This window comes from Lynx canadensis, chromosome E2 (genome assembly GCF_007474595.2).
Source record: "Lynx canadensis isolate LIC74 chromosome E2, mLynCan4.pri.v2, whole genome shotgun sequence".
Lineage (NCBI taxonomy): Eukaryota > Metazoa > Chordata > Mammalia > Carnivora > Felidae > Lynx > Lynx canadensis.
This window is the reverse complement of record NC_044317.1, coordinates 2259678-2284605: the sequence shown is the minus strand read 5'-3', so window position 1 is coordinate 2284605 and position 24928 is coordinate 2259678. Positions and strand designations below refer to the sequence as shown.

The following is a 24928-nucleotide window of genomic DNA, read 5'->3' as shown; positions in this document are numbered from 1 at the left end:
AATTTTGAAATCCTGCCGCATGTACCGGAGCGGGGCTGGCCTCCCCTTCTCGCGGTTAAGACACGTGCGTTTCTATTACAGGAACAGTTCACTGACCTGCCCATCCCACCACCAAAACCAGTGGGCTAGGATCTGCTTTACAAGTAATCATAAAATATCCCTGAAGCCAGCCTTATAACGTACAGCTTGCCCATTTCACCTCTTCCTCAGATGACCTTCCAATTTTAACCATATTTAACAAAAGCCTCGTTGCTCATATTTTGCATCAGCATATCAGATAGGACAGAAATAGCATTTTCTTCTGATTGCAAAACCAGAATTAAATATTGGTTTTTAATTTCCCATTTCTGTCAAAAAGATCATACGTTATTGGAAACAGATTATTTCTAATCATGACGGAATCTAAACCCACTTTAGACTTACCACAGATCAAAATATTACCCAAATATCATTCTATGTGTCAAAAAAACTTACCATCAAGGGAAGAAATGGGCAAATTATACATACGTATGTAATATATATATCTTAAGTATATATATTATATATCTTATTATACACATATATATAATATACATACCTTAAATTCAAAACCTGACACCAGCAGGTACTGAGCTGAATGATATGAAATCCTTATGTCTGAAGATTTACAGCTCAGTGTGGGAGGGGAAAAACACACGCATTCTAAATTTTTCCTTTGTTATTATTTGATTATTCTGATTAAGAACTAGGGTGTGAATGTGGACCTCTAAACTCACCAACTAAATGGTGAAGTATTAACCAAGAAAAGCCTCGTCAGGGTCAAAGGCAAAATAACGCACTTGGCTTCGCCCTCAGAACTCCGAGAAGTGATGACTTATTTATAGCCCCACACGTAAGTTACTGCAGGAGGCCTGCAGCCTAAGGAGTGATGATGCATCAAAAAGTGTTTACCCTGGCCCTGGCCTGCACCCGCCCTGGAGGCCGGGCTTGGTTTGATCCCATTCCCGTAAGCCAGCCAGTTGTTATGTGCGAACCCCAAAATTAGGAGCTCAGACTTGGCTTCTCCCTACCAACCTTCTTTCACCTGCCCAGAGAAATACCACTAGAAAATATTTGATCCAACGGCTCCAATAAGCAGCAGACTAGAAAAGCCAAAGTTCTATACAAATAACTGATTTATTGCTAGGACACTGGAAATTGTGAACGTCTCACCAAACATTATAGAGAGCTACCTCGTTTTCAGTTCCCAGGGCTACCCCCCGACCCTCCCCCCTTGCAAAATCATCCTATCATTTTAAACATGCAGACATTGTCTGCACCCTGAAAGTCAATCATGGCCCTAAATCCTATAAAGCAAGAAAACACAGGTGTATGGTATCCTCTTTCCCACTCCCATTTTTGTGGGTTGCTTTCTGTTCTGGAAAATCCAATCAAAAGATAGAAAGCAAACATGTAAACATGCAAATTCACTAATTAGTCTCACCCACCCAAGACACTAAAAAACGGAGGCACCATTAAACTCCCATCAGGGCTGGACCAGACCTGGAGGTTCCATTCACGAACCTGAGGGGCAAGGACAACTCACCTTCTCAGCCAGCCTGAGATCCAGCCTCCTGATCACCAAGGCTGGGAGTACTTTGGTTTTTACCTAAATAGACCTGGCACTTTGGCCTTATGAACACGCACCTTAACCAAATGTCTAGTTCAGGAAAGAAGAACTTGGGGAATTAAGAGAAGGGAAATCAGGCCTGTCTCATACATGACTATTCTTATACGTGTATATGTATTTCAATCACAATTAGACTAACGCTATGACACGTCTAGGTATACCATATAGGATTGCCAACAGTCCAATGTTTGACATAAATGAGCTTGCAATTCAAGCTACCAGAATGAACTACTGAAATCAAAGACCCAGCTGCCAACCATCTTCATAACCTTGAGATGAAAAGCATTACTTAAACCCAAAATTCACGAATTTGATTAACATGTAACTTTCACAAAAGTCATTATAAATGAAGTTAAATTGCAAATGACTATAGACTACATGAAAATGTTTTACAATATAGTAAACAGAAATCGATCCAGGTGAAATAAATTAAACCCACAAAATAGTTAAGAAAAATAATAGGGGAGAAAATGGGCAAAAAGGATAGGCAAACAAGAGAAATCCAAACTGCCAATAATTATTTTTTTAAATGTGCATCCTTACTAGTTATCAGGCACATGCAAATTAAAATAAGTAAAAATGCATTGTTCAGGGGTGCCTGGGTGGCTCAGTTAGTTACGCACCCAACTTCTGATCTTGGCTCAGGTCATGATCTTACAGTCGTGAGACTGAGCCCCAGAGGGGCTCTGCACTGACCGTGCAGAGCCTGTTTGGGATTCTCTCCTCTCTCTCTCTCTTACTCTTTGCCCCTCACCAGCTCACACGCTCTCTCTCAAAATAAATAAATAAACTTTTAAAAAATGGATCTGAATTTCAGATTAGAAAGAATTTGGCAGATACTGGATTAAATGGGATAACTTAAAATAGCTGGACCAGAAATGACTGCAACTTTGTAATGATGCATAATGAACATTTGTATTTCATCTTTTGTGACTTAACCTGTCCATGCTCTAGTGACAGGTGTGAAAGCAGCTAAAATCAAGCCCAGAAATAACTGGGCAGTACCTAGCAAAAGTGCAAATCGCACAGCCCACTGCCCCAGCAACACTACTTCTGCGTGTATGTTATCTGCATTCAAGGAAACGTGTTGTTCACTGTATGCTGTATATACTAAAAGAAAGAAATAAAAATAAGAGAAGCGACAAAGTGTGGTCTCTCCAAATGATGAACCACCACACAGCATTTGAAAACAGTGAACCAAAATTAAATGTATTCACATGGACAGAACTTAAAAACAGAAGTTCACAAGGGGAAGAAAAGCAGATGTACGATACTCACAGAGGATATATTTCTAAAAACTAAACCACCACAAATGTTACATTTGGGGACAACGTCCTAGCATACGCTATATACAGATGTATATGTCCTATGTACACTAGTCAATTAAGCCTATGACAGCGGCTGCTTCTTGGAGTAGAAAGGGCAGTGCTGACCAGAAGGGACGACTTTGAGTATCAGCTGAGATGTTTTCTGCTAAAAAAGGTCAAGAGGTGCCTGGGTAGTTCAATCCCTTGGGTTGATCATCTGACTCGTGGTTTTGGCTCAGGTCATGATCTCACAGTTCCTGAGATCAAGCCCCGCGTCTGGCTCTGTGCTGAGGGTACGGAGGCTGCTTGGGATTCTGTCTCCCTCTCTATCTGCCCCTCCTCTGCTCTCTCTCAAAATAACTAAATAAATAAACATTTAAACAATCAAAAAAAAAATTACAAAGGTAGAGGAATCAAAAGCAAATATAACAAAAGAATTAACATTTATTGGGGGGTGACTAGGAATATGCCTGTTTTTCCATTTTATTTATTTGTTTATTTTTTGAGACAGAGAGAGACAGAGCGTGAGCAGGGGAAGGGCAGAGGGAGAGGGAGACACAGAATCCGAAGCAGGCTCCAGGCTTTGAGCTGTCAGCACAGAGCCCAATGCGAGGCTCGAACCCACAGACTGTGAGATCCTGACTTGAGCCGAAGTCGGACGCTCAACCGACGGAGCCACCCGGGCACCCCGTTTTACCATTTTTATCTTTTTTTTTTTTAATTTCTCAAAATGAGAACTTTCCCAGTTAGCCTTCCTTCTACCACATGGTCTGCTGTCCCAGGAAAGCTGAACTGAGAAGCGCCCCAGCGGGAAGGGACTGCATAGTCCTCTCTCTGTCCCAACTACCTTCTACAACCGCATCAGGACTTCCTATATTTCCATTAGCGACTCTAGCAATTCACCCTGAACTCTATCCTCAGTGAGTTTTACTCTGTGGCATACCTTTGAGTTTTTGATTACACAAAAGTCTTCGCTACTCTCTGTTTCTAGAGTTGAGCTAGCCACATTACAATTCCCCAGAGACAAACCCATCGGAAAGCACCACACTGGTTTGGCTGACGGATGGACAAACTTCTCAAAGCACAATGGAACACCTGTGACCAATCTGGGTCTTACAGGTGTACAAAAAGCAAAACAAATGAAAAGACAGAGTTCAGAGAGAAAGAGAAAGGGGAACTTTCTTTCCCTCTACTTTAAATTCTCAAAAGAAATGCACTTGCCACATATAAGACAAAAGGTGAATACTGCTAATACTTGGAGAGTTCTCACAAATTTGTCCTTACAAAAATAGACCGTCTTAAGAGACAAAAACAAAAACACACAAATAAGGAATCACAAGACATGAAATACAATGGCCAAGAGGCCCCATAATAGAACATTACCATTTAGGGGGTGAGAGTTTCACATGCATCATCTCATTTAACCCTCAACGTGACCCTAAGGGAGCAGCATTTCCCAAATACCTGGGAAGGCGAAGCAGCATGTCCAAGATCTCACAGCATATAAATAGAGCCTGAACCGCTGAGTAAAAATCCAGAGCCCTGACCACTGAACATTACCGCAGAGATATGACTGACTGACCCCCTTGTTGGGGGGAGGGGTGGGGGTGGAATCTGGGGAAAGAGGTCTTCTCAGGCACCCTCTGGGGTGGGAGGGGGTGCAAATTCCAACGGCTGGGCAGTGGGTGTCTATGTGCCATCAGTGTGTTACACTCCACTACCCACAAACGTGCTGCGAGGACGTGCACCCTAACAAGACAATCGCAGAGGTCCTAAAAGACACATGGACATATAAATTGCTACAGTATCTGCTTAAAAGCAGCCCTGAGAAGCACTGTTTATGACCAGGAAAAACTGCAAACTCAGAAGTCGACCGGTAAGGGACTAACTAGTCTGCGGCACGTGCACGCAGAGACATACCACGAAGCTTTTTCTATACTAAACTGTCTCTAGAAGAATATACGTGGTACGATCCCATCTAAGTAAAAATGTGTACAGGACTCTACATGTGCATACGGAGAGACGTTTTCCAAAATTGTAAGAATGGGTTATCTTTGATGGCAGGGATCTCTGATGATTTTTAATTTCTTCCTTCTGCCATTCTGCATTGTCTGGATTTTTTTCTCACCTATCCTTTTTACCAAAACATGACACCTCACTGAACACCTGGCATCTGTCAACGTTCAAACGTTTTCCAGAGACTCTGGAACTCTGGATTAAGTAAACCCTTCCTCCTGGGATCTGTTACAAAACTATTCGCCACCGTCATTACAGCCACCAGCATCCAAGAGAGGGAACTCAACCCTCGCTCCACCTGCCCCTCCACAGACCCGCCCCTAAGGAGACCCTCCACACTCCCCGGCTCGGGCTGCTTCCCCAAACCGTTCGACTTCACCCCCTTCGCTCTGCTCAGCTCCGCCCCCCGAGGCCTGGGGACCGAGGCCGATGCCCACATGCGTCAGCTTACTCCCTGGCCTGAACCCAGCCCCAACCCCAGCACAGTCAACCGTCCGGTCCCTGAGGCCGGCGGACCCGTCCACCCCCGCTCAGGGCCCCCAGGGCGGGTAGAGCGCGGCTCCGCGGCCCTGCGGGGACTCCACCTCTCCCAGGCTCCGCGCCCCGGCAGTGTGGGAGACAGCCCCGGAGTCACCGCCCCCCGCCCGGCCGGGACCCTCCCTCGGGGGGACCCCCGCCCGCCAGGACCCCCGCCCGCCAGGACCCCCGCCCCCGACGCGCTCACCCTCCCGGCAGCGCCTTCTCCAGATGGTGTCGGTGTGCAGGATGCGCCGGAACTTGGTGCAGACCTGGGCCAGGCTGGGCAGGTCGGTGCCGGGCAGCGAGGCGAAGATCTCCACCAGCAGCTCCGGCGGCAGCTCCAGCAGGGAGCAGCGCGGGGGCGGCGAGGGGCCCGCGCCCCGACCGCCCCCCGCCCCGGCCAGCGCCGCCGCGCCCGCCTCGATGCGCTCCTCTTCGGGGTCCGTGTCCGGCTCGCTGTCGGCCGCCGCGGTCTCAGCCGGGCCCCGGCGCTGCTGGCGTCGCCGGCATCCCCGCGACGGGCCCACGCCGCAGAGGCGAGCGCACACCGCCATGCCGGCGCGAGGGACGGCCGCGGCGCCGCCGCCGCCCGTGCGCACGCGCCGCCGGTCGGCCGGGCCGCCCCCGGGAGCACGACGGGCCCCGCCCCCGCGCCGCCCGACCCCGCCCACCGAGCGGTGAGCGATTCAGGCCCCCGCGGCCCAGCCGGGACCTGACGCCCAGGTCCCGCGCCCGGACCGGGCACGGGAAAACAATGCCACTTAACATCGGGCGATGGTAGCCGCGTCCGACTGAGGACGTGCTCGAGGACCCAACTCGCCACCTCCAGAGTATGGGCTCACGCCCTCCCCTCTGCGCTAACAGGGGTGGCGACGCCGTGGAATGCCGGCTGGCTTGACCGCAGCTGCGAGGAAGGCCGGAGGACCCCCCCAAGATGTTCGAGGACTCCCCGGAGGTCCCCATCCAGAACCCCCCAGGACAGCTGAGGACCCCCCCCGGAGGTTACCCTCAGAACCCAAGACGGCCCGAGGTCCCGGGAGGTTCCCCAGACCCATGAGAACCCCCCAAGACGGCCCTGAGGACCCCACCCCCACCGCCGTGGACGGCCCCAGGGACCCTCCAGAATCCCCACAAACACACCACCATGACTCCAAGAATTACCCAGGACAGGGCCAGGAGCCTGAGGCCTGATTAGGTGGCCAGGGGGATCGGCGCAAACTTGTCTAGCGCCCGAAACCGCCCACGTACACCAAATAGAACCCCGATTGTGCCAATCAGCCTCCTTTCTTTATCTAAAAATTGACATTCATCATTTCTTCTTTATCGCAATGAAAGGGGAAATCATGCTAGCTGCTGAATCAAACACCGACTCCTGCATTGTCCTAACTGGTCTTGTGGTTCCGCCCTTAGTTACCTTGTTTACTGTGCTCCAGGGCACGTGTGTTCTAGAAGGCGGGGCCCAACTGAGAGAATATGCAAGCCTTCCCGTGACAGGCTTACCTTAAATAGCTCACAACAACAAGAAACTGTAGTTATTAGTTGTTTCCAGAGTCAGGCCCCTGGGGTGTGGGTGTGGTTACAGGAACCGCTCTACAACAAAGCTGCGAACCCTGCTGGGACTGCCCAGGGTCTTAAGGGACGCCAAGAATCCCCTGGCCACCCCACTGTTTCTGGGAGAGCTTGAGGTCTTGCTAGTCAGATAGAAAACTAATGACCCTGCCAGTTTCCACCATTCCTGACTGTTCACTATCACCTCTATAGAGCAGTCTCAAGGCCAGAAAGAGGCTGCCTCCCCTGGTCCCTGGAATCTGATAATAGAGGAAGTGCATCTTCTAACAAAAATAACTAAACAGTAAGTCATGGTTCAAACCTTGGGTACCTGCAACTGAAAAACAACACCCAACTGGCCTTTCCATCTAGACTGCTTTTCAGACCAGTCTCCACACTGGCATCACAACTCTATTCTTTCAAATAGTAACACATGAGCCAAAGCAGACTCACTGTGGCACTCACCCATGTAAAGGTATTTAATGGCCCCAATGATTCCTTACCACACCATGCGTAAATCCCGGTCTGGCCTTGCGGCCTGTGCCCACACCCAGCTCTTAGGGGAGCCCTCTGATAATTCAAAGCTCACCAGCCTAGTTAACATCTCTGACTTTGCTCAAGCTGTCTCCTCTGCCAGGAAGACCCATCTCTTCTGTCTGTGCCATTAAAGAGCCAACCCCCCCCCCTCAAACTTGTCCCCAAATGGCATCTCCTAGGAAGGAGCACCATCACGTTGTTTTATCATAAACACTTGCTTCCTTTTGTACCAATCTCCCTAGATGTATCCCTTGTCATGTGATATATACACCAACACACATCATCACGCAACGAATGTTTACTAAATGTTTCTTGAATGAAAAAATAAAAAAAAAAAACTGGCTACAAGACTAAAAAGAAACAGGAACCACACAGATTTAGAGAAACCTGGTGGGTCACCATTATGATCCAAGGTAGGAAGTATTTCAGCAACCAGAAATACATGATAAACTTTTGCAGAATGCCTGACTAGCCTACGTGCTATGTTTGGCATGGCTCCATAGCTTCTAAGGCATAATCTTTGCCACTGTTACATTTAGTGTTGGTTTTTTTTTTTTTTTCTAAATCTATCTACCCCTTCCCATAGGCAATTTTCTCCTAGAGGAGCTTAGAGTTGTACTAACGTACAAAATAATTTTGTTAAATTCCCATCTTTAGAAGAATGGTGAAACTATTCTGTTTAGAGTGTGGATTCGGTAACTGGACAGTTAGGAAGGCCTAGCTATATCCGTGTATTCTTGAGGGCAGGACTAACAGAAGGTTGTATACGATAAGCCACCCCAACATGTGCAAGGACTGAATTAGTGCTAACCAGAATAGAAAGAAACATTTGGCTGTGGGAGCTTGGGTAACCCCTGTTGGCAGAAAGGAACCCAAGAGGAAAGGCTGTGGATAGCAGATAACTATTACACATTGAACAGGAAAAGTTTTGTATGTCCTGAACACTTTCATCATCCCTTATACAGAAATGTATCCCATACAAAGAACACTAAGGAGGACATGTTCATATCAAAATGAGAAAAAAAAAACAGATAAAATAGATCATTTGTTTTAACACTGGGATGAGACTATAGTAATGAGTTCTTTGTTATAGAGAACTGATAACATCTAAGGAGATAAGTAGATTACAGAGCAGGATTATTGTTTTCATTGGTTGCCCCAGGGGGAGCCTGGGTGTCTCAGTCAGTTAAGCTTCAGACTTTGGCTCAGGTCACGGTATCACTGCTTATAAGTTCGAGCCCTGCATTTGGCTCTGTGCTGACAGCTCAGAGCCTGGAGCCTGCTTCGGATTCTGTGTCTCCCTCTCTCTCTCCTCCCCTCCCCCGCTCACACTCTGTGTGTGTGTCTCTCTCTCTCAAAAATAAATAAACATTAAAAAAAAAATGGTTGGCCCAGAAGTCCTAGAAAGTAGTATTTCTTGGACCTAAATAAACTGTTAGCTTTACCCACGCTGGTTCTCACAATCCAGATTTGAAAATGGAATCTTACTCCCCTGCTCAGAAGAAACAAAGTGATAGAAAGGGGAAATATTCAAAGGCCAAACAGAAGGTTCACAGTTTAAAATAAGAGGGCGCATAGACTCTCAACAGATGCCTCCCTTAAGAGTCCCATATATGGGCAAAAGCTGGAAAAACAGCAATCCTTCAGAATTTACGAATAATCAAACAAAAAAACCCGTGGAGCGCCGAATCAGCTGTCCATGGCCCTTTCAGAAACAATGTTAGATCATGAGAGTGATTTATGATGGCTTTCCTGCATGCACTCGCTTGCTGATTTCTGAAGTTGTCTGTCACAGACAGCTTCCCGGGAAGAGGAAGCACGCTGCACGCGGTGCCTCTGGCGGCTGCTGACAGCAGCTCCCGGGAGCCAGCGAAGACACTCCTAAACACTGCGATCCATTGAGGGTCAACTCCAAAATCCTCCTGACTAAATCCTTTCTGAGAATAGCTCCTGGGCTTCTCTTGAGCAATACTTGTTTGTTTACTTGTTCTAAAGAGCAAAGAGATGACCCGGGAATGATAGGACAACTGGCCAATGAGTGCCCAGACATCCTCCAGGCCGGAGTATCTCTTCCAATCAGAAAGAGGAGAGGTGGGACGGGCCGGGCAGGCCTGAGGTGCTGAACAACTTCTTGGTGTGACTCGTCCTCCATGTTGTGTGTGGCAAAAACAAGGTCTCCTACCCTGCGGTTAATGTTTCAGGCCTCATTTAACAGATTCTTAGAAATAGCCGGACGGCATGACTTACAGCCACGTTATATCACGAATGCTGGGGGCATCATGTTCAATTTTTTAGCGGTGACCTTATTTCCTCCACAATTATGGTCATTTCATGTCATAGAAAAAGGAATAGGGTCGGAGTTATTTAAAACTGACACCATCTGGCTTGCTAGAATAATTCTATAATAATTTAAAAGCACCATGAGATTCCTGGAGAAAGCATTGAATAAATTTAAATGAAACATGTGTTCTAGTTTTTAAACTTTATTTGGATTATTTTAAGAAACGGTAATATTTATATTCTTTTAAAAATAAATCTACTATGATATTAACTAGCATAATAATTCATGAATATTAACTTACCACTCGGAAAATTGGTCACTACATCAAACTTTTAAACTGCAATCTGAGGGCACATGAAATTTTTCACATATACTCAAGCACACTTGTTTTCTAAAGTTACACTAGGTTACATTATCAGTATGTTAAAATAAATCAGTAAATTTTAGATATGATTTAATATTAATTATATGAATATGGTATTCTTACATGGAGACGATGCTTATGAGACACCTTTCCGTGCCCACTACCATGGATGATTTTCTGAGGCACACGTAGCGAGATGGGGTTTTAGCTGCCAGTAGGAATTCAAGGTTAGGGAGGACTTAAGCAGTCACTGTAAATGTGGACTTCAGTACTTGAAAATCACAGAGTGATCCTGAAGCATCAGTAGCTGGGCCCTTGAAGTCTATCCCTGTGGCTGCAAACTCAAGGCCTGGGGTAATTTGGTAAAGCTTTATGGATGCCTAAGGGACTAGGGAAATATGAAACTCTCCTTCCCTTCCCCCACCTCCATATGCCAGATATTGATTTTTTTTTTCCCTCTTGCATTTGGGAACAGTTGTCCAGCAAGAGAACAAAAAGTCCATTTCTTACAAAATAGCAATTAAGCCAAGAAAGCAACTCACCAGTCAATATTAAAAAAAAAAAAAGAAAGAAAAAACATTCAAGAAAAGCAGCATACAGTCCACACACTCTTTTAAGACTTCAACCCCGATCACTACGCCTTTGGCAGTAGGTAGGTACATAAACGCTTACTGGATTTCTTTCTCCATTTTTCACAGAATAAATACAAAGCAGCCAAGATAGTACACTTGGAGCTTGAAGCCTTCCTCTGGAACTTTGGAAACCAGATAGATGTTTAAGTGTTTATTCAGAGGTTTTTCAAGGTAAAGGACTGTGACAAAGGAGAAAAAACCTGGGGCAGAAAGCGACGCATGCACAAATGCCCTGTTGTCTAGTAAACAGCAGCGGGAATGAAGAGCTACAACTAACATCGTTGTCCTGGGCTTGGGAAAGAACTATACAAGGATCTGCGCCATGTTTGGCTTTTCTGAAAGGAAAGCAATCCCAGCTATATTAAGACCACATCGAGGAATAGATTTTAGTATGTTTTATGCGTTTGCATAGTAACGCATGTAGCACAGTCCACTCCACCAAACGCGCACTTAAGAAAGGCTTCCCCAAACTCAAACAGGAGAGAAGCCCGGAGATGCGGGAAGCGTTCAAAGTACGAGATGCCGACTGCAGCGCTGTGCGCACCCGTGCACGTCCCGCAGGCGGGCACGCGCGGGCAACCCGCGCCCCGCAGGCCCTCACCCCGCGCCCGGCGCCTCAGCAGTCACTGCGCGTTCACACAGGGCTCCCGGGCTCGCGGGGGCGCGCAGCGGCGCGGAGGGCCCTTCCTCCCCGGGGCCAGTTCCCTAAGCGCTCGACACCGACAGGTGCCTGATCTGGACCCCAGACCCGTGGCGCAGCGGCGGGTGCACGGAGCGACTGCTTTTCGGGTCAGAACTTTGTCAGAGACGCGGCACCAAGCGAGGCGGGCTCAGTCGAAGAGCTGGGCCCCGCGGGACTTCGGCGCGGGAGACGCTCTGACGCGGGGCTACGGGGCCAAGACGCGCGCCCCCTCCGCGAGCGAGCGGACAACCCCGCCCGGCACGCGCGCCTGCGCAGGAGGGCTTTCCGCTGCGCGCGCGGCCCGCTTCCGCCACGCCCGCCATGGCGGCTACGGCGGCCGGCCCTGGCCCCGCCCCCTGGGACGCCGCACCGGTCACCTGACGCGGCTGCGGCCTGAAGAGACACAAGGGAAGTCGCTGTCGCCACAGTATCCCGCCGCCGCGCCGTCTGGAACAGCCCGGACCCTCCGCCTCGCTCCCGCGCCATGCCGTCGGAGAAGACCTTCAAGCAGCGCCGCACCTTCGGTGGGTGCCGCGGCGGGGGCCCGGGCCCGCGGAGGGGCTGAGACGGGGAGCGTGGGGAAAAAGGGAGGAAAGCAGGAGGAGGCGGTGGAGGAAGGAGGGCGGGGGGGGAGGGGGGAGAGCGAGGTGAAAGGGGGAGGAAAGAGGGGGGGGGTGAGGGGAAGGAGGGGGGAGGAACCAAGGAGGGAAGAAGGAGGGGTAGGGGGGGATGAAGGATGAGGCGAGGAGAGGAGGGAAGGACGGAAGGAGAGGAGTCGGGAAACGGGGGAGAGAGGGGGGAAGGGGACTGGAGGGAAGAAGGAGAGGAAGGGGCAAGGGGGAGGAAGTAGGGCCGAGGGGGACACGGGACGCAAAGGGGATGAGGCGGGAACACGGGCGGAAGAGTCGGCTCGCGGCCGAGGCGGGATGGCGGAGGGGCGAGGGAAGGCCGAGGAGGGCCGGGGGGGCCGGGGGGCGTCGGGGCTGGCCGGGGGCCGGGGGGAGGGACACCGGGCGGGACGCGCCGGCGCGGAGCTGCTGAATCACCTCTTGGCCCTTCGCGGCGGCGGCGGCGGCCTGGCCGCGGGCACCGCTGTGCAGCAGCCCTCCGGTGCGGGGCGGGGCGGGGGGGTGGTGGTGGAGGGGAGGGGTCGCCGCCCGAGTGTGAACTGTCATGCCTGCGGGGGCGGCCGGCCCGGAGGCCGTCTGCGACAGGTCCTCTGAAGGGGTGGCATTAGCGTGCGAGTGAATCTCGTCCAGGTGAGGCCGGATCACACGTGGTCGCTCACAAACGTCGGGTCCCCTCGACGGAGGGGCTGTGGGCCGCGGAGGGCCCCGGAGGCGGGCGGCGGAGACGGGCGTGGCGGCGCGTCCTGACCCCGTTCGGGGGGAGAGGGGGCCAGCGGCTCGCGCCCCCGCGGCAATGGGGACGCGGAACCGACGGGTGCTCCCCGAGGCCAGCACGTCCCGCGCGGACGACGTGGCCCCCGGCCGTGTGTTCGTGGGGCTGTTGGCAGCGGCCGCCGGCGGGCAGAGGGGGCCGCCGCGGGGCTCGTGCGTGTGCCCCGCGGGCCTCCTCCGCAGGGTCTGCCCTCCGTAGAGGGCCCGCAGCTCTCCGGGAGGCGAGCGGCGCCCCTGGGTCTGTGGCTGTCGTTACGGACAGTCGTGAGCTCCTGCCCCTGCGAAGCCGCGCTCCGCGCTCGGGGAAGCGCCCGCCAGGCCGTGGCTCCGTCTACAGAGGCGGAGTGTCCGTTAGCAGGACTTAGACGTGCCTTTCCCGGCGGGGATTTTCTCGCTCACGACCTTCGCGAGCTCTTCTGCAGCCCCGAGAGCAGCGTTGGAAGCAGATTCCCTCTGGTATCGGGCTCCCGTCCACACGAGTCTTGCATTTATTTTGAAGCTAACGGGGGGGGGGGGGGTGTCTGGCCGGCGCAGTGGATAGAGCGGTGTGGGTCTTGATCTTGGGGTCGTAGGTTCAACCCCCCCCCCCACGTTGGGCATAGAGCTGGCTTCAAAAAGAAAAAAAGTTAACTGGGGACATTGGTGTGGGAAAGATGCTTATTTTCCCATAGCTGAAACTATAGTTACTTTCCTTTTGCTTCGAGTATTTTTAGGTTACTCTAGAAAAATCTGAACAAGAGTAGGTGGTAAGAGTAAGGAAAGTGAGATTAATGTGTTCTGATGAATTAGAGGGAATTCACCTGGAATCTGGCCCCTTTTTAAAAGATCCCTTTAATAGTCATTTTCGCAGAAAAATATCGAGTGCCATTTAGCGGCTACTGCCTTTCCTGGCTCCGGGGCTGACAATTTTCACTTGATTCGTAGCCCAGTAAATGAGAGACGTTAATTCTTCGGTGAGAACCTCTTCACGCACTCAGACCAGCCCCAGCGAGCTCGAGCAGTTCTCTCTCTTTCCATGGGAGTGAGTTCAGGCTAATTCAGAACTGAATAGAGCGCTGCTGATACCTCCTACCAGGATGCAGAGGGTTGAAGTGGACCCTCAGGTTCATCCAGAACAACCCCTTCTTCCTTTTGTAGCTGAAGAAACTGGGTGGGGCCCACAGAGGTGACGATCGTGATCCACCTAGTGGCAGCGTCTGGACTTGCACTCTGCCTTCCGCCCTGTGTTTCCGTCCTCCCGGAGGCCGCCGTCGTTTCCAGTACAGGAGATGGGCCAACACGGAGTCGAAAGGCATAGGGTGCCTTTGCACAGAGGTGGAAACGTGAGCTTCCAGAATTGTACTCGAGCAAAAAATTCTGGATTTGGTCTTCTCAGATGTAAAAGTTTTGCTTTAGCCCCTGGGGTTGCCCCAGTTTATTTAATGACACTGTTCTGCGATTTAGCGGTGAGCAGGCTTAAGCTTCCCCGTTAATAGCGGAAAAGTTTGCATGTCTCAGGGGACGTGTATGTGTTGGTCTAGAATAACTACTGTAAAAGGCAGACCTGTAGAGCAAGGTATGTGGCAAAACGCAGGTAGCACTCCATGAACTGAAGCTGTACCAGTCGTTGAGGGATTGAATATCTATCACACTTAACGATTTAGACAGATTGGGGGCAATATTATTATGCTTCCATTTCACTCAATGAAATAGTTTTATTTCAAATGCCTTCAGTAGTCTCAAAGCAACTTTGCAAATACATTGGTAAACTAAGACACTTTAGACTCCTATTCTCCGTTTTTGTTTGTTTGCAAGGCTTATAAGGGTCTTAGAAACAGGAGGAAAGGAATCTGGGGAAGCATATCTGGATATGCTTTTGGAGTAGTATTTATTTCCATTTTACAACTTTAATTTGTTTATTAAATTTGTTTATCATTTTCTGTGTACAAGCCTGAGCCCTGGGGGAATACAAAGATGACTAGAGGCAGGTCCCTGACTGCCGGGGGCACTCTGTTGAAGACAAATGATAAACAGATCACTACAACATTAAAAAAATACTTGAGTAAAAGAATTGCTCATATGTGCCTTTATCTGTGGTGTTGGTAATCTGTTGTTAAATCTACTGTTAGTCTCTGAAAATAGCTGTCCACTTAAAAGAGTGAGGGACAGGCATGTACCATATTTGCTGTGTTACTCCAGCTCACCCCTGCGTTTTCACTGCAACTGCTCAAGACACTTAAGACATTTCTAGGAGACTTTAACACTATGTGTTTTCTTTTTCTTTTTTTAAGTTTGTTTTTGAGAGAGAATCTCAAGCAGGCTTCACACTGTTAACGTGGAGCCCGATGTGGGGCTCAAGCTCACAAACCGTGAGATCATGACCTGAGCCGACACCAAGAGTTGGGAGCTTAACCACCTGAGCCCCCCAGTTCCCCAGTACTAAGTGTTTTCACCTTAAGGAAGTCACTCACCTTCATACTTTGATTTTCCCACCTTTAGTAAAAAGAATCATTTTTGTCGTTTGGGCCATATTTGGGGGCTAAATCAAGATAAAGAAACTTTTGATACTACAGTATAAAAATTCTGATTTCTGACTTTAAAGTCTCATATTTAGAGCCTATTTTTATTGTATTTTTTTCCTTTTCCACTTGCCAAAACAAACCTGTTTCCTTGTATTAAAAAAAAATCTCCCCCTTCTGTCTGAATGTTTCCAATTAAACTTTTACATGTATTAGGATAAGTCTTTAAATGTGAAACATATTCCAGGGTAAATTAAAGAATTATCATTCATTTGCTAGAGTGAATTAATTGTGATTTCCTCTAACCTCTGGAAGAATCTTCTCTGACAGAATGGAGGTTTTTGTCGTGAAGACGGTTGATGGCTAAAGTCTATATGGTAGAGCACCTTTTCCTGGGGTAAGACAGACAGGGACAGGGCTCGAAGCTGAGAGGGGCATTGAAGGGGAATCAGAAATAGAGAAGGATTTAAAAGATGATGCCAGGGAGAAAATCCTCCTCCTGTGTCTCCTCTACTCTCACTATTCTAATCACTGCTTCACTTTGGACCCTGGAGGTGTGGCTTTTCCACACATCGAACTGAATTCAGCTGGCTGTCCTAAAATTTAAAAAAAAAAAATTGTTTTACAGTCATCTCCATACATAAAGTGGGTTTCTTTCTTTTTTTAGGTTTATTTATTTTGAGAGAGAGAGAACATGAGCAGGGGAGGAGGGGCAAGGAGAAGGGGGAGGGAGAGAATCCCAAGCAGGCTCCACGCCGTCAGCACAGGGCTCAGTCAGGGCTCGATTTCACAAACCACGAGATCATGACCTGAGCAGAGATCAAGAATAGTGCTCAACCAACTGAGCCACCCAAGCAGCCCTATACCCAGTGTGGGGTTTGAACTCAAGATCAGGAGTCGGATGCTCAACTGGTTGGTGGCTGTCCTACAGTTTAACTCAGTACTAACTCTTTACCTGGTGATAGCTTCAGATCCAACAAGTTGATAAGAGTTAAGTCCCAAAATATTGCCCCTCCCCACCACGCCCAAACACTAATTCCAAGTTCAGCTTGTTAATCTGTGCTTCTGACCACTGGCTGGAAATCAGAAGTTCCCATAACCCCCCCCCCCCCACCAACCATGTTTAATTAAATTGCTGGAGTGGCTTGCAGGAAAGCTGTTTATTTACTAGATTACTGGATTATTACAAAGGATATTAAAGTACACAAAAGAACAGCCTCATGAAAAGTACTGGGGTGAGTTCTGGAAGAGTCCTGAGTGCAGGAGCTTTTTTCCCCGGGGAGTTTGGTATTCTCCCAGCACCCAGAAGTTCTGAGCCCCATCCTTTTGGGTATTTACGGAGATTTAATTACATGGGCCTGACTGGTTAAATCATTGGCCATTAATGATTAGTTCATCCTCCGAATACCTTTCCCATCCCTGGTTGTTGGGGTAGGTCTGAAAGTTTCAAACCTCAAGTCACTGTTCTTTCCCCTGGCAGCCAGTCTCCCATCCTTAGGAGCTTTCCAAAAATCACCACATTAACACAAACCTCAGACATGGTTGTTTGGAGTTTGTTATGGAGAAACAAAAGATGCCCTTATCAATATCACTATTCTTGTTTAGAAAATTCCAGTCTCCCATTCTTAGGAGCTTTCCAAAAATCACCACATTAACACAAACCTCAGAAATGGTTGTTTGGAGTTTGTTATGGAGAAACAAAAGATGCCCTTATCAATATCACTATTCTTGTTTAGAAAATTCCAAGGGTTTTGGACCAGATACGTCAGTCAGAATATTATAGATGGGAACCACTAGGTTAAGCTTACTATTAACAGTACCTAAGAAACAAACCAGGTTAACATAGAGGAAGGGATGGATGAATAAGATAAACAGGCAAATCATAAGAGATTTAAATACAGAAAACAAAATGAGGGTTGCTAGAGGGGTGTCAGGTCGGAGTTGGGCTAAATGGGCGATGGGCATTAAGGAGGGTACTTGGGGTGAGCACTGGGTGTTATATGTAAGTGACAAAGCACTAAATTTGCAGTCTTTATAGTAGATGTGTTGTATTTAGTGATTTATCTTAGAAGCTGTTTTAGAAATTTTGGGTGGGAAAATAGAAATAGAACCTAAACGTTCATAATTTGAACATGGGAATTATTTCAGTCATTTTAGTAAATTTTTTTGAAATTCAAAAAAGTTGGTAACAGTAGTATATACATTTATATAGGTCATAGCATCTTTTTTTCAAAGTCACCAGGATTTCTCAGGAAGCCCATGATATTGATCATTTACATAAGTGATTATATTAAGGAGGAGAATAGAGATTGTCAAAAAACTAGTATTCAACAGGAGACTTTGTGCTTTAAACTTTTAGGTAAAGGGAGGGGTGGGCACTGAGTGAAACTGTTTAAAAGTCAAATAGGAAATTCTTTTACCCATATCTATTTTGGGCATTTTCTTTCCTTTTAAGGACTATATCATTGAAAAGCAGGAAGTGAAAGGGAAAATTGTACTGGAGAGCCTATGGTTGATCATGGATTTCTGTACCAACGTAAACTATGGAAAATGCACAAAAATTGACAGGTGGGGGAGTCCTTGGAGGAAAGATTGGTAATACCGTGCAGTCAGTCTGCTGATTGTATTTGACTGAGCCTGGGGTCCCAAACCCTTGAAACTAGGAATTCTGTACTCTTGGTCTTAGGCTATTCCACCTGCTATAGCCATGTAATTACATGTTGGTTTACACGGAAGTTGCATTTGGCCTTACATGTCAGTTTACCAGATATGAAATGCCAGTGCTTGGTTCTTCTGAGTTCCAGGAAAGATACCCTTACTGCTCTACTCTGCCACAGCTAGGGATAGGTGAATTCACATATGGAAACCACCAGTGAAAATGCAGGAAAGAAGCTGCATTGTCACCCTTAATAATGCCTGTGTCTTTTCCTTTCATTGCAGAACAGAGAGTAGAAGATGTCCGACTTATCCGAGAGCAGCATCCTACGAAAATCCCAGTAGGTAGTCTCCAGCATCTGTGTTTCAGTCATTAATAATGTATGCAGACGGGAGCACTGCTTAAGTACTTTGGTACAACACTGCTGTGTGCAACCATGTGACAGGGGTTTCTACAAAAATCCGGACCAATAGCCCCCAGTGTCAGCTTCATGACCTAGAATTGAGATCACTTAATACACAGTTGTTTCATCTAACCCCATTGTTTCCTCCTGAGTCTGAGTTTGCTACCTTAATGTTACACACGTCACAAGTCAAATATATTTATTTGGGGGAAATGAATAGAGGGGCTAGAACTGGTAGTCTTTTTTTTTTTTTTTTTAATTTTTTTCAACGTTTATTTATTTTTGGGACAGAGAGAGACAGAGCATGACAGGGGAGGGGCAGAGAGAGAGGAGACACAGAATCGGAAACAGGCTCCAGGCTCTGAGCCATCAGCCCAGAGCCGACGCGGGGCTCGAACTCACGGACCGCGAGATCGTGACCTGAGCCCAAGTCGGACGCTTAACCGACTGCGCCACCCAGGCACCCCTAGAACTGGTAGTCTTTTATGAGTGGAAGGAAGTACCCACTGTCTGCTAAAGGAAGCTGAGTACTGCGGTTGGAAAATGAGTAGTCCTCAGGATTTAAACGTGACTGCACATTCCAGGATGTCTTTTGACGCCCCAGAGAAGTCTCTTGTATTTGGCTTCTTCGCAGGAAATGGAGGAAAAACACTGCTCTTTCTTGTCACGTGTAGGTGCCTCAGATGCTTTTTGGTGTGCCCAGGAACCCACATCCTCTGCCCCAAATCCTTTGCTGGCAGACCCTAGAAAAGGTTTCTGCCTGAGGCACAAGGTCTAGTGGGTAAGAGGAACTCCTGGTTTCAGACAGAGGCTGAGTTCAGGCCTTAGGTTCAAGGTTACTAAGTGATTTTGAGCTAGTTACTAAAATTCTGAAAGGTGCTGCTACTCTTTATGTGTAAAACGGGAAGAGAATCCCATCCCATGTAGTTGTTGGAAAGATTTGCATAATTCTTTGTACGTGGTTGTCACCTCCTACAAATTCTATAGACCCCTGAGAAACTCCACTGTTAAAAGCTCTGTGGCAGCTTTCGTGTTTGGCTTTGTGACATGTGATCTCATGCCAAACTGAGGGGAGAGAAAAGATCCAGGGAGGTGGGGCTGTAAGGTACACAGAAAAGAGAAGACGGGTCTTCCCAGCAGCTTCCCAGCTGTGGGGTCCTACATTAAAAAACAGTCTGTTTTCCTTGGCCTGCTTAGAAACTTCAGTCTGTCCTGGTACTTGGTCAACATGTGGCCTGGGGGATTTCTTTAACTGTAAGGTTATCTTCACTTTGAATACCTCCTGTTTTATCTGCTCGCAGGTGCTAGCTGTTGGAAACAAACAGCCCAGTAGTCTGCCAGGGTTTGTTCCACAGCCTCCTTTTGAAACGCAGATATCTGCATATGTTAGCAGTCCTTTCTGGGTTTTTGCAGAAATCGTGTACTTATATTTCCCCGTTCGTGCTTGTGATCCCCTGAACAAGTCTGAGAACCACTGTCACAGGCACTGCTTGTTGAGAATCGGATGGAAGGACCGAAGGCAGAAGCAGCTCCACCGGCAGTCTGGTCTCCACTCCTTGAGGGCGGCTGTGTCCTCCACGCTTCTGCCCACAGTGGCCGCCTAAGTGCAGCACTCAGGAGGGCACTCCTCAGATGCAGCCAGACGCCTTACCCCATGACTCACACACCTTCTCTCCCAGATTAGAAGGGTACAGGAAAAAGGAAAAAGAAGGGACAAGGAAACCAGTCATTTGTAGGTGATGGTTCTCATGGGGATGGCCAGTGCGGGCGAGTCAGGAGCAGCTCGAACAGCTCCTCTCCCCGCAGAGCAGCCTGAGCACCTGAGAGAGAGCAGGAGGTGCCCAAGGCCATCCTGTCCTGTGTCCCCAGGCTGCTGCTGTGTCCTCCTTTAAGGGAAGGGTTCTAAGGTCTTGAGTTTTTCCTCCGGTGCTTCTGCCTCTTCTTGGACCAGGAATTTAAGATTTCTGCCTTGCTTCTGATCTCTGCTACTAGTCAAACCCAGGCAAGTGTACTCTATCTACTGATTCTTTCCTGTGGATAATGTTGTGAACACACCCTGTGGATAAAAGTTCTAGATCTTATCAAGGAAGGTGATAACAGTTTGATTTGGCCTTACACAGAACCTCACGCGGGCTCCCTTACAGCAGAGCCATATACAGACAAGTCTCTTCCCCTTTTCTGAAGAAACGTTATGTGAAGATTCCCATTCCTGTCTCTCAGCTTCTCGTTGTGGCAGGGTATGGCTGTTTTGCTTTTGTAGTGGCGTAGAACTAGGGGAAAAACTGTTTTTCCTCTGTGGAAAGGAAGTATGGCAAGGAGCTGATGGATCTATTTCAGTTCATGATGTAAAACTATTGACTTTTTACATTTTTTTTTAACATTTTTAATTTATTTTTGAGACAGATGGAGCACTAGGCGGAGAGGGGCAGAGAGAGAGGGAGACAGAATCCAAAGCAGGCTCCAGACTGTGAGCTGTCGGCACAGAGCCTGACGCGGGGCTCAAACCCACAAAGATTCTTGACTTTTAAAACTCATTAAAGAGGGGCACCCGGGTGGCTCCGTCAGTTAAGTGTCCAACTTTAGCTCAGGTCATGACCTCACAGTTTATGGGTTCAAACCCCGTGTCGGGCTCTGTGCTGACAGCTTGGAGCCTGTTTCAGAGTCTGTGTCTCCCTCTCTCTTTGCCTCTCCCCTGCTCACGCTCTTTCAAAAACAAACGTTAAAAAAATTTTTTTAACTCTTTAAAGAAATATAGGGAATATTTTGTCAATATGAAAGAATCTTCAAGTCTTTCTGCACAAAATGTGTTTCCAGAACCAGTGAATCATTGTCTCTACTTGTCAGGTATTTACTTAAGACTTTTTCCATGTCAAGTAGAGAAACAGGTCTAGTATGAAAAAAACATGAGTGTATTACCGTAACAAAAAACTTCCACACTTCAGGGGCGCCTGGGTGGCTCAGTCGGTTAAGTGTCTGACTCCTATTTCAGCTTGTGTCATGATCTCATGGTTCCTGGGATTGAGCCCTGTGTTGTGCGTGTGGACCCCCAATGTGGGGCCTGCTTAGGATTCTCTCTCTCTGCCCCTCCCCTGCTCATGAGAGCTCTCTCAAAATAAACTTAAAAAGAAAAAAAAAGAAGGTACGGGGCCCTTGAGTGGCTCAGTTGGTTAAATGTCCGACTTTGGTTAAGGTCATGATCTCACAGTTCATGAGTTTGTGCCCCGAGTCAGGCTCTGTGCAGATGGCTTGGAATCTGGAGCCTGCTTCAGATTCTGTTTCTCTCTCTGTCCCTCCCCTGCTTGTGTTCATTCTCTTTCTCTCTCTGTCTCTCTGTCTCTCTCTCTCAAAAATAAATAAAAACATTAAAAAAGTTGTTGTAGAAGTACATCTAATTAAAAAAGATCTTACATATTTCAGAGGAAATGGTGGTGGTGTCATTGACAGATTCAGAGCTTTACACTTTAAGGTGGCACCTAGCCTCTGTTCTTAGTATTTTTTTTTTTTCTGACTAGTTAGTATATTCTCATGGTTCCAAGTAAAAAGAATACATAGCTCACCTCCTGGAGGCATCCACTGTGTATTTTGTGTGCCATATTCTGTAAGGGACAGAGTGTAAGCTGATAAATGATCACCCTTCACAAGAGCGCTATGAGGAAACTAACAAATGTGCCGTTTCTATTTCAGACCCCGTTTAGGTATGTGCCAGTTACAACATAGGAGGTATTTTGTCTGTTCTTCATAGTTAATGCTGATCTCAAAATCTCTTTTCTGGCTATTTTTTTAGGTGATCATAGAACGATACAAGGGTGAGAAGCAACTTCCTGTACTGGACAAAACCAAGTTCCTTGTACCTGATCACGTCAACATGAGTGAGCTCATCAAGATCATTAGGTATATAATCACTTTTTTCTATTTCTTTGGGTAGCTTCTCATTCTTTATCAGACTTAGATAAATCTTTAGTTTTGTTGTTGTTGTTGTTGTGTTTTGTTTCAAACTTTTATCTTTAGTTTTGATTAAGATCTCCACAAGCTCAATAAAACCTAAAGACATTTCCTTTCTGAGTTCTTCTCTCTTCCCTGTTGGATCAGCTGTCCTTCTGATTCTTTCACCATAACATCTAGTATAGATGTTGTCTCTTGATCAGAAAAATTACAAGTTTTGTACAGCAAAATTAGTAAAAGAATGCAGACTTGGTACTATGGTAATATAAACTATATTTTGAAGTATTTCTCATACTAGACACTAATGGCTCTTCAGAGAGCATGCTAGTTTAAGACTGGCCTCAGGAATATAGTAAGAATAATCTATCAAGTATTACCACTAATATATCCTTTGTCAGTGTAATTCTAGGAAATGTCCTGTACTTTATGAGAAGCTTTGAGAGTAATCATCAGTAGGCATACGTTTTATTTTGCCAGAAGCAGCATGTACAAAATCTTTGTACTTGTGTGTCAGTGGGGGGTGGGTGAGATTTTGACACATCCCGGGTATTGGTTCAGTATCTCTTCACATTATTTTTCTTTCAATAGGAGGCGCTTACAGCTCAACGCTAATCAGGCGTTCTTCCTGTTAGTCAATGGACACAGCATGGTGAGTGTGTCCACGCCGATTTCTGAAGTGTATGAACGTGAGAAGGACGAAGACGGGTTCCTGTATATGGTATATGCCTCTCAGGAGACATTTGGAATCAAAGTGTCTGTGTAAGACTAGAAAATGCATCTGTTCTAGAATTTTTTTAAGCCCTTACCAAGGAAAAAAAAGGGATATTACCAACTGAGATTGATCCGTTCATCCAATCACAGACCATCAAAAACAGTAGTGTTCCTGCCTAGGAGTTGTAGGAAGTTGTTTTGTGCTACAAGCAGAAAAATGGAGCTCCACATGAGCACATTCAGCTTTGGAAAAACCATTATTTAACCTAGGCTGTTTTGTTTTCAAATTTAGAAGTTTAAAAATAAAATACTTTGCATTCTAAGTTGCCGATAAAATAGACCTTCACATTATTCTAATGCTCTTTCCCTATGAGGAACTTGCAACATAAGCATTCAGAGAGAAATTCTTTTCTAGGTTCACAGAACCAGCCAACTTTTTGTAGAAGAGTTTCCACTCAACTAGAGAACTCTCTTTAAGAGGATCTTGGAAAGCATAAGTTGTCAAGCATAGCCCCCTTCCCGCCCGCCCACACTGGCCATAATAGTGGGCAAAAAGCAGGAAAAATTGAGGTGGATAAGAAAACTCTGAACTGCTGCTCAAGGTTCTCGACTCCTAGTGTAGTGTGCCCCAAGTCCATGCCTGTGCAGTGCCACTGGGGGGGGGGGGGAGAGGGTTTCGTTTGCTTCTCTAGACAGTAAAGCACCGCTGCTCAATAAGAACCTTGAATAATTTAAAATTTTGGTCTAGTTTCTCAAAGGGCCCAGGGAAGAAAAATGGGACATTTCTCCTGGTTTGCATATTCTCTGAGAGGTCAAACTGCCATCTGCTTTGGTAGAGAAACAAGCTGTTCAAGCAGTTTTGTTCCTTAGGTCAGTGGTAGAAACTACAGAACATGGAGACTAAAGCATTAAAATTCAGATGCACTCCCTCTACCTTTCAGCCTAAAGCTGTAGATGATCCATGTTTTATGTTGTGTGTGGCTCTGTTATGAAAAAGTTCCCACATTTTTAAGAGTATTTCAGTGTTGTCACTGTAGGTCAGAACCGTCCTGGTTCCTCTGCTCAAAGTGCATGTCAGTTGTGAAAAAACAGTAACAAATGAGACATACACTCTTCATGGATATTAATGTCAAAAATTAAACATTTTCCAAATTCAACTAGAACCACCAACGCTTCCTACTACCTGCATGGGCTCACTATTTACTATTTTTGTGGGAGTAACAGAAAGATCACAGTGACTTTAGACTGTACATGTAACAAGCAGGTTACGTTTCACCTTTGTGTATTTAGACGTGTGTGGAATACCCGGACCTGTTAGTGGAAGTTACTTATTAATGGGGGCGGGGGGGGGGGAGGAATATTGCTGCATATGGGCGCTTGACTCCCCAGCCTTCCGACCATTCCCACTGCATGCATCTGTCCACGTGGCTAACTTTTAATATGTGTATTTTTACATTATGTAAATTCTTAATCAGCCTGTCTTGTTTAGATTGTACACATCATTATACCTGACATTCTTGTAACTCCTGTGTGATAAGATTCCTAGAAGAAATTCAGCTTTTTAAAAAATACCATGTGGGAAGGGCGCAACTTCTACCCCACATTAGTGGGTGGTCACTATAGGATCTCTAAGCCAAGTACATTTTTAATGAACTAAGGTGAATAAAGGCACAACTAAAACCCGTCGCCGAGTTCAGTTTAATGGATCGGTATCCGATACTTGTAGTGGTATAGCGTCCGCGCTATCCCATGCCAGGCGGGGAATTTCCTTCCTAACGCACAAG

General features: G+C 47.0%; 2 protein-coding genes across 3 annotated transcripts in view; one reads left to right on the top strand and one right to left on the bottom strand.

Annotated features, from left to right (window-relative positions):
• The window catches only part of FBXO31 (F-box protein 31), a 45081-nt gene extending 39015 nt beyond the window's left edge, over window positions 1-6066 (bottom strand). For both annotated transcript variants that reach the window (XM_030298164.1, XM_030298165.1), the window contains exon 1: window positions 5696-6066. In XM_030298164.1, coding sequence (XP_030154024.1) covers window positions 5696-6044 — 349 coding nt within the window. In that variant the 5' untranslated portion in view covers window positions 6045-6066. The remainder of the gene's footprint in view (window positions 1-5695) is intronic.
• A 5881-nt stretch (window positions 6067-11947) lies between these two features.
• MAP1LC3B (microtubule associated protein 1 light chain 3 beta) lies at window positions 11948-24829 on the top strand. Its single transcript, XM_030298167.1, has 4 exons — window positions 11948-12058; window positions 18373-18428; window positions 22276-22382; window positions 23022-24829. Exons 1-4 carry the CDS (start codon window positions 12019-12021, stop codon window positions 23194-23196), a joined length of 378 nt encoding a protein of 125 aa, XP_030154027.1. The 5' UTR covers window positions 11948-12018; the 3' UTR covers window positions 23197-24829.
• The last annotated feature ends 99 nt before the right edge of the window (window positions 24830-24928 follow it).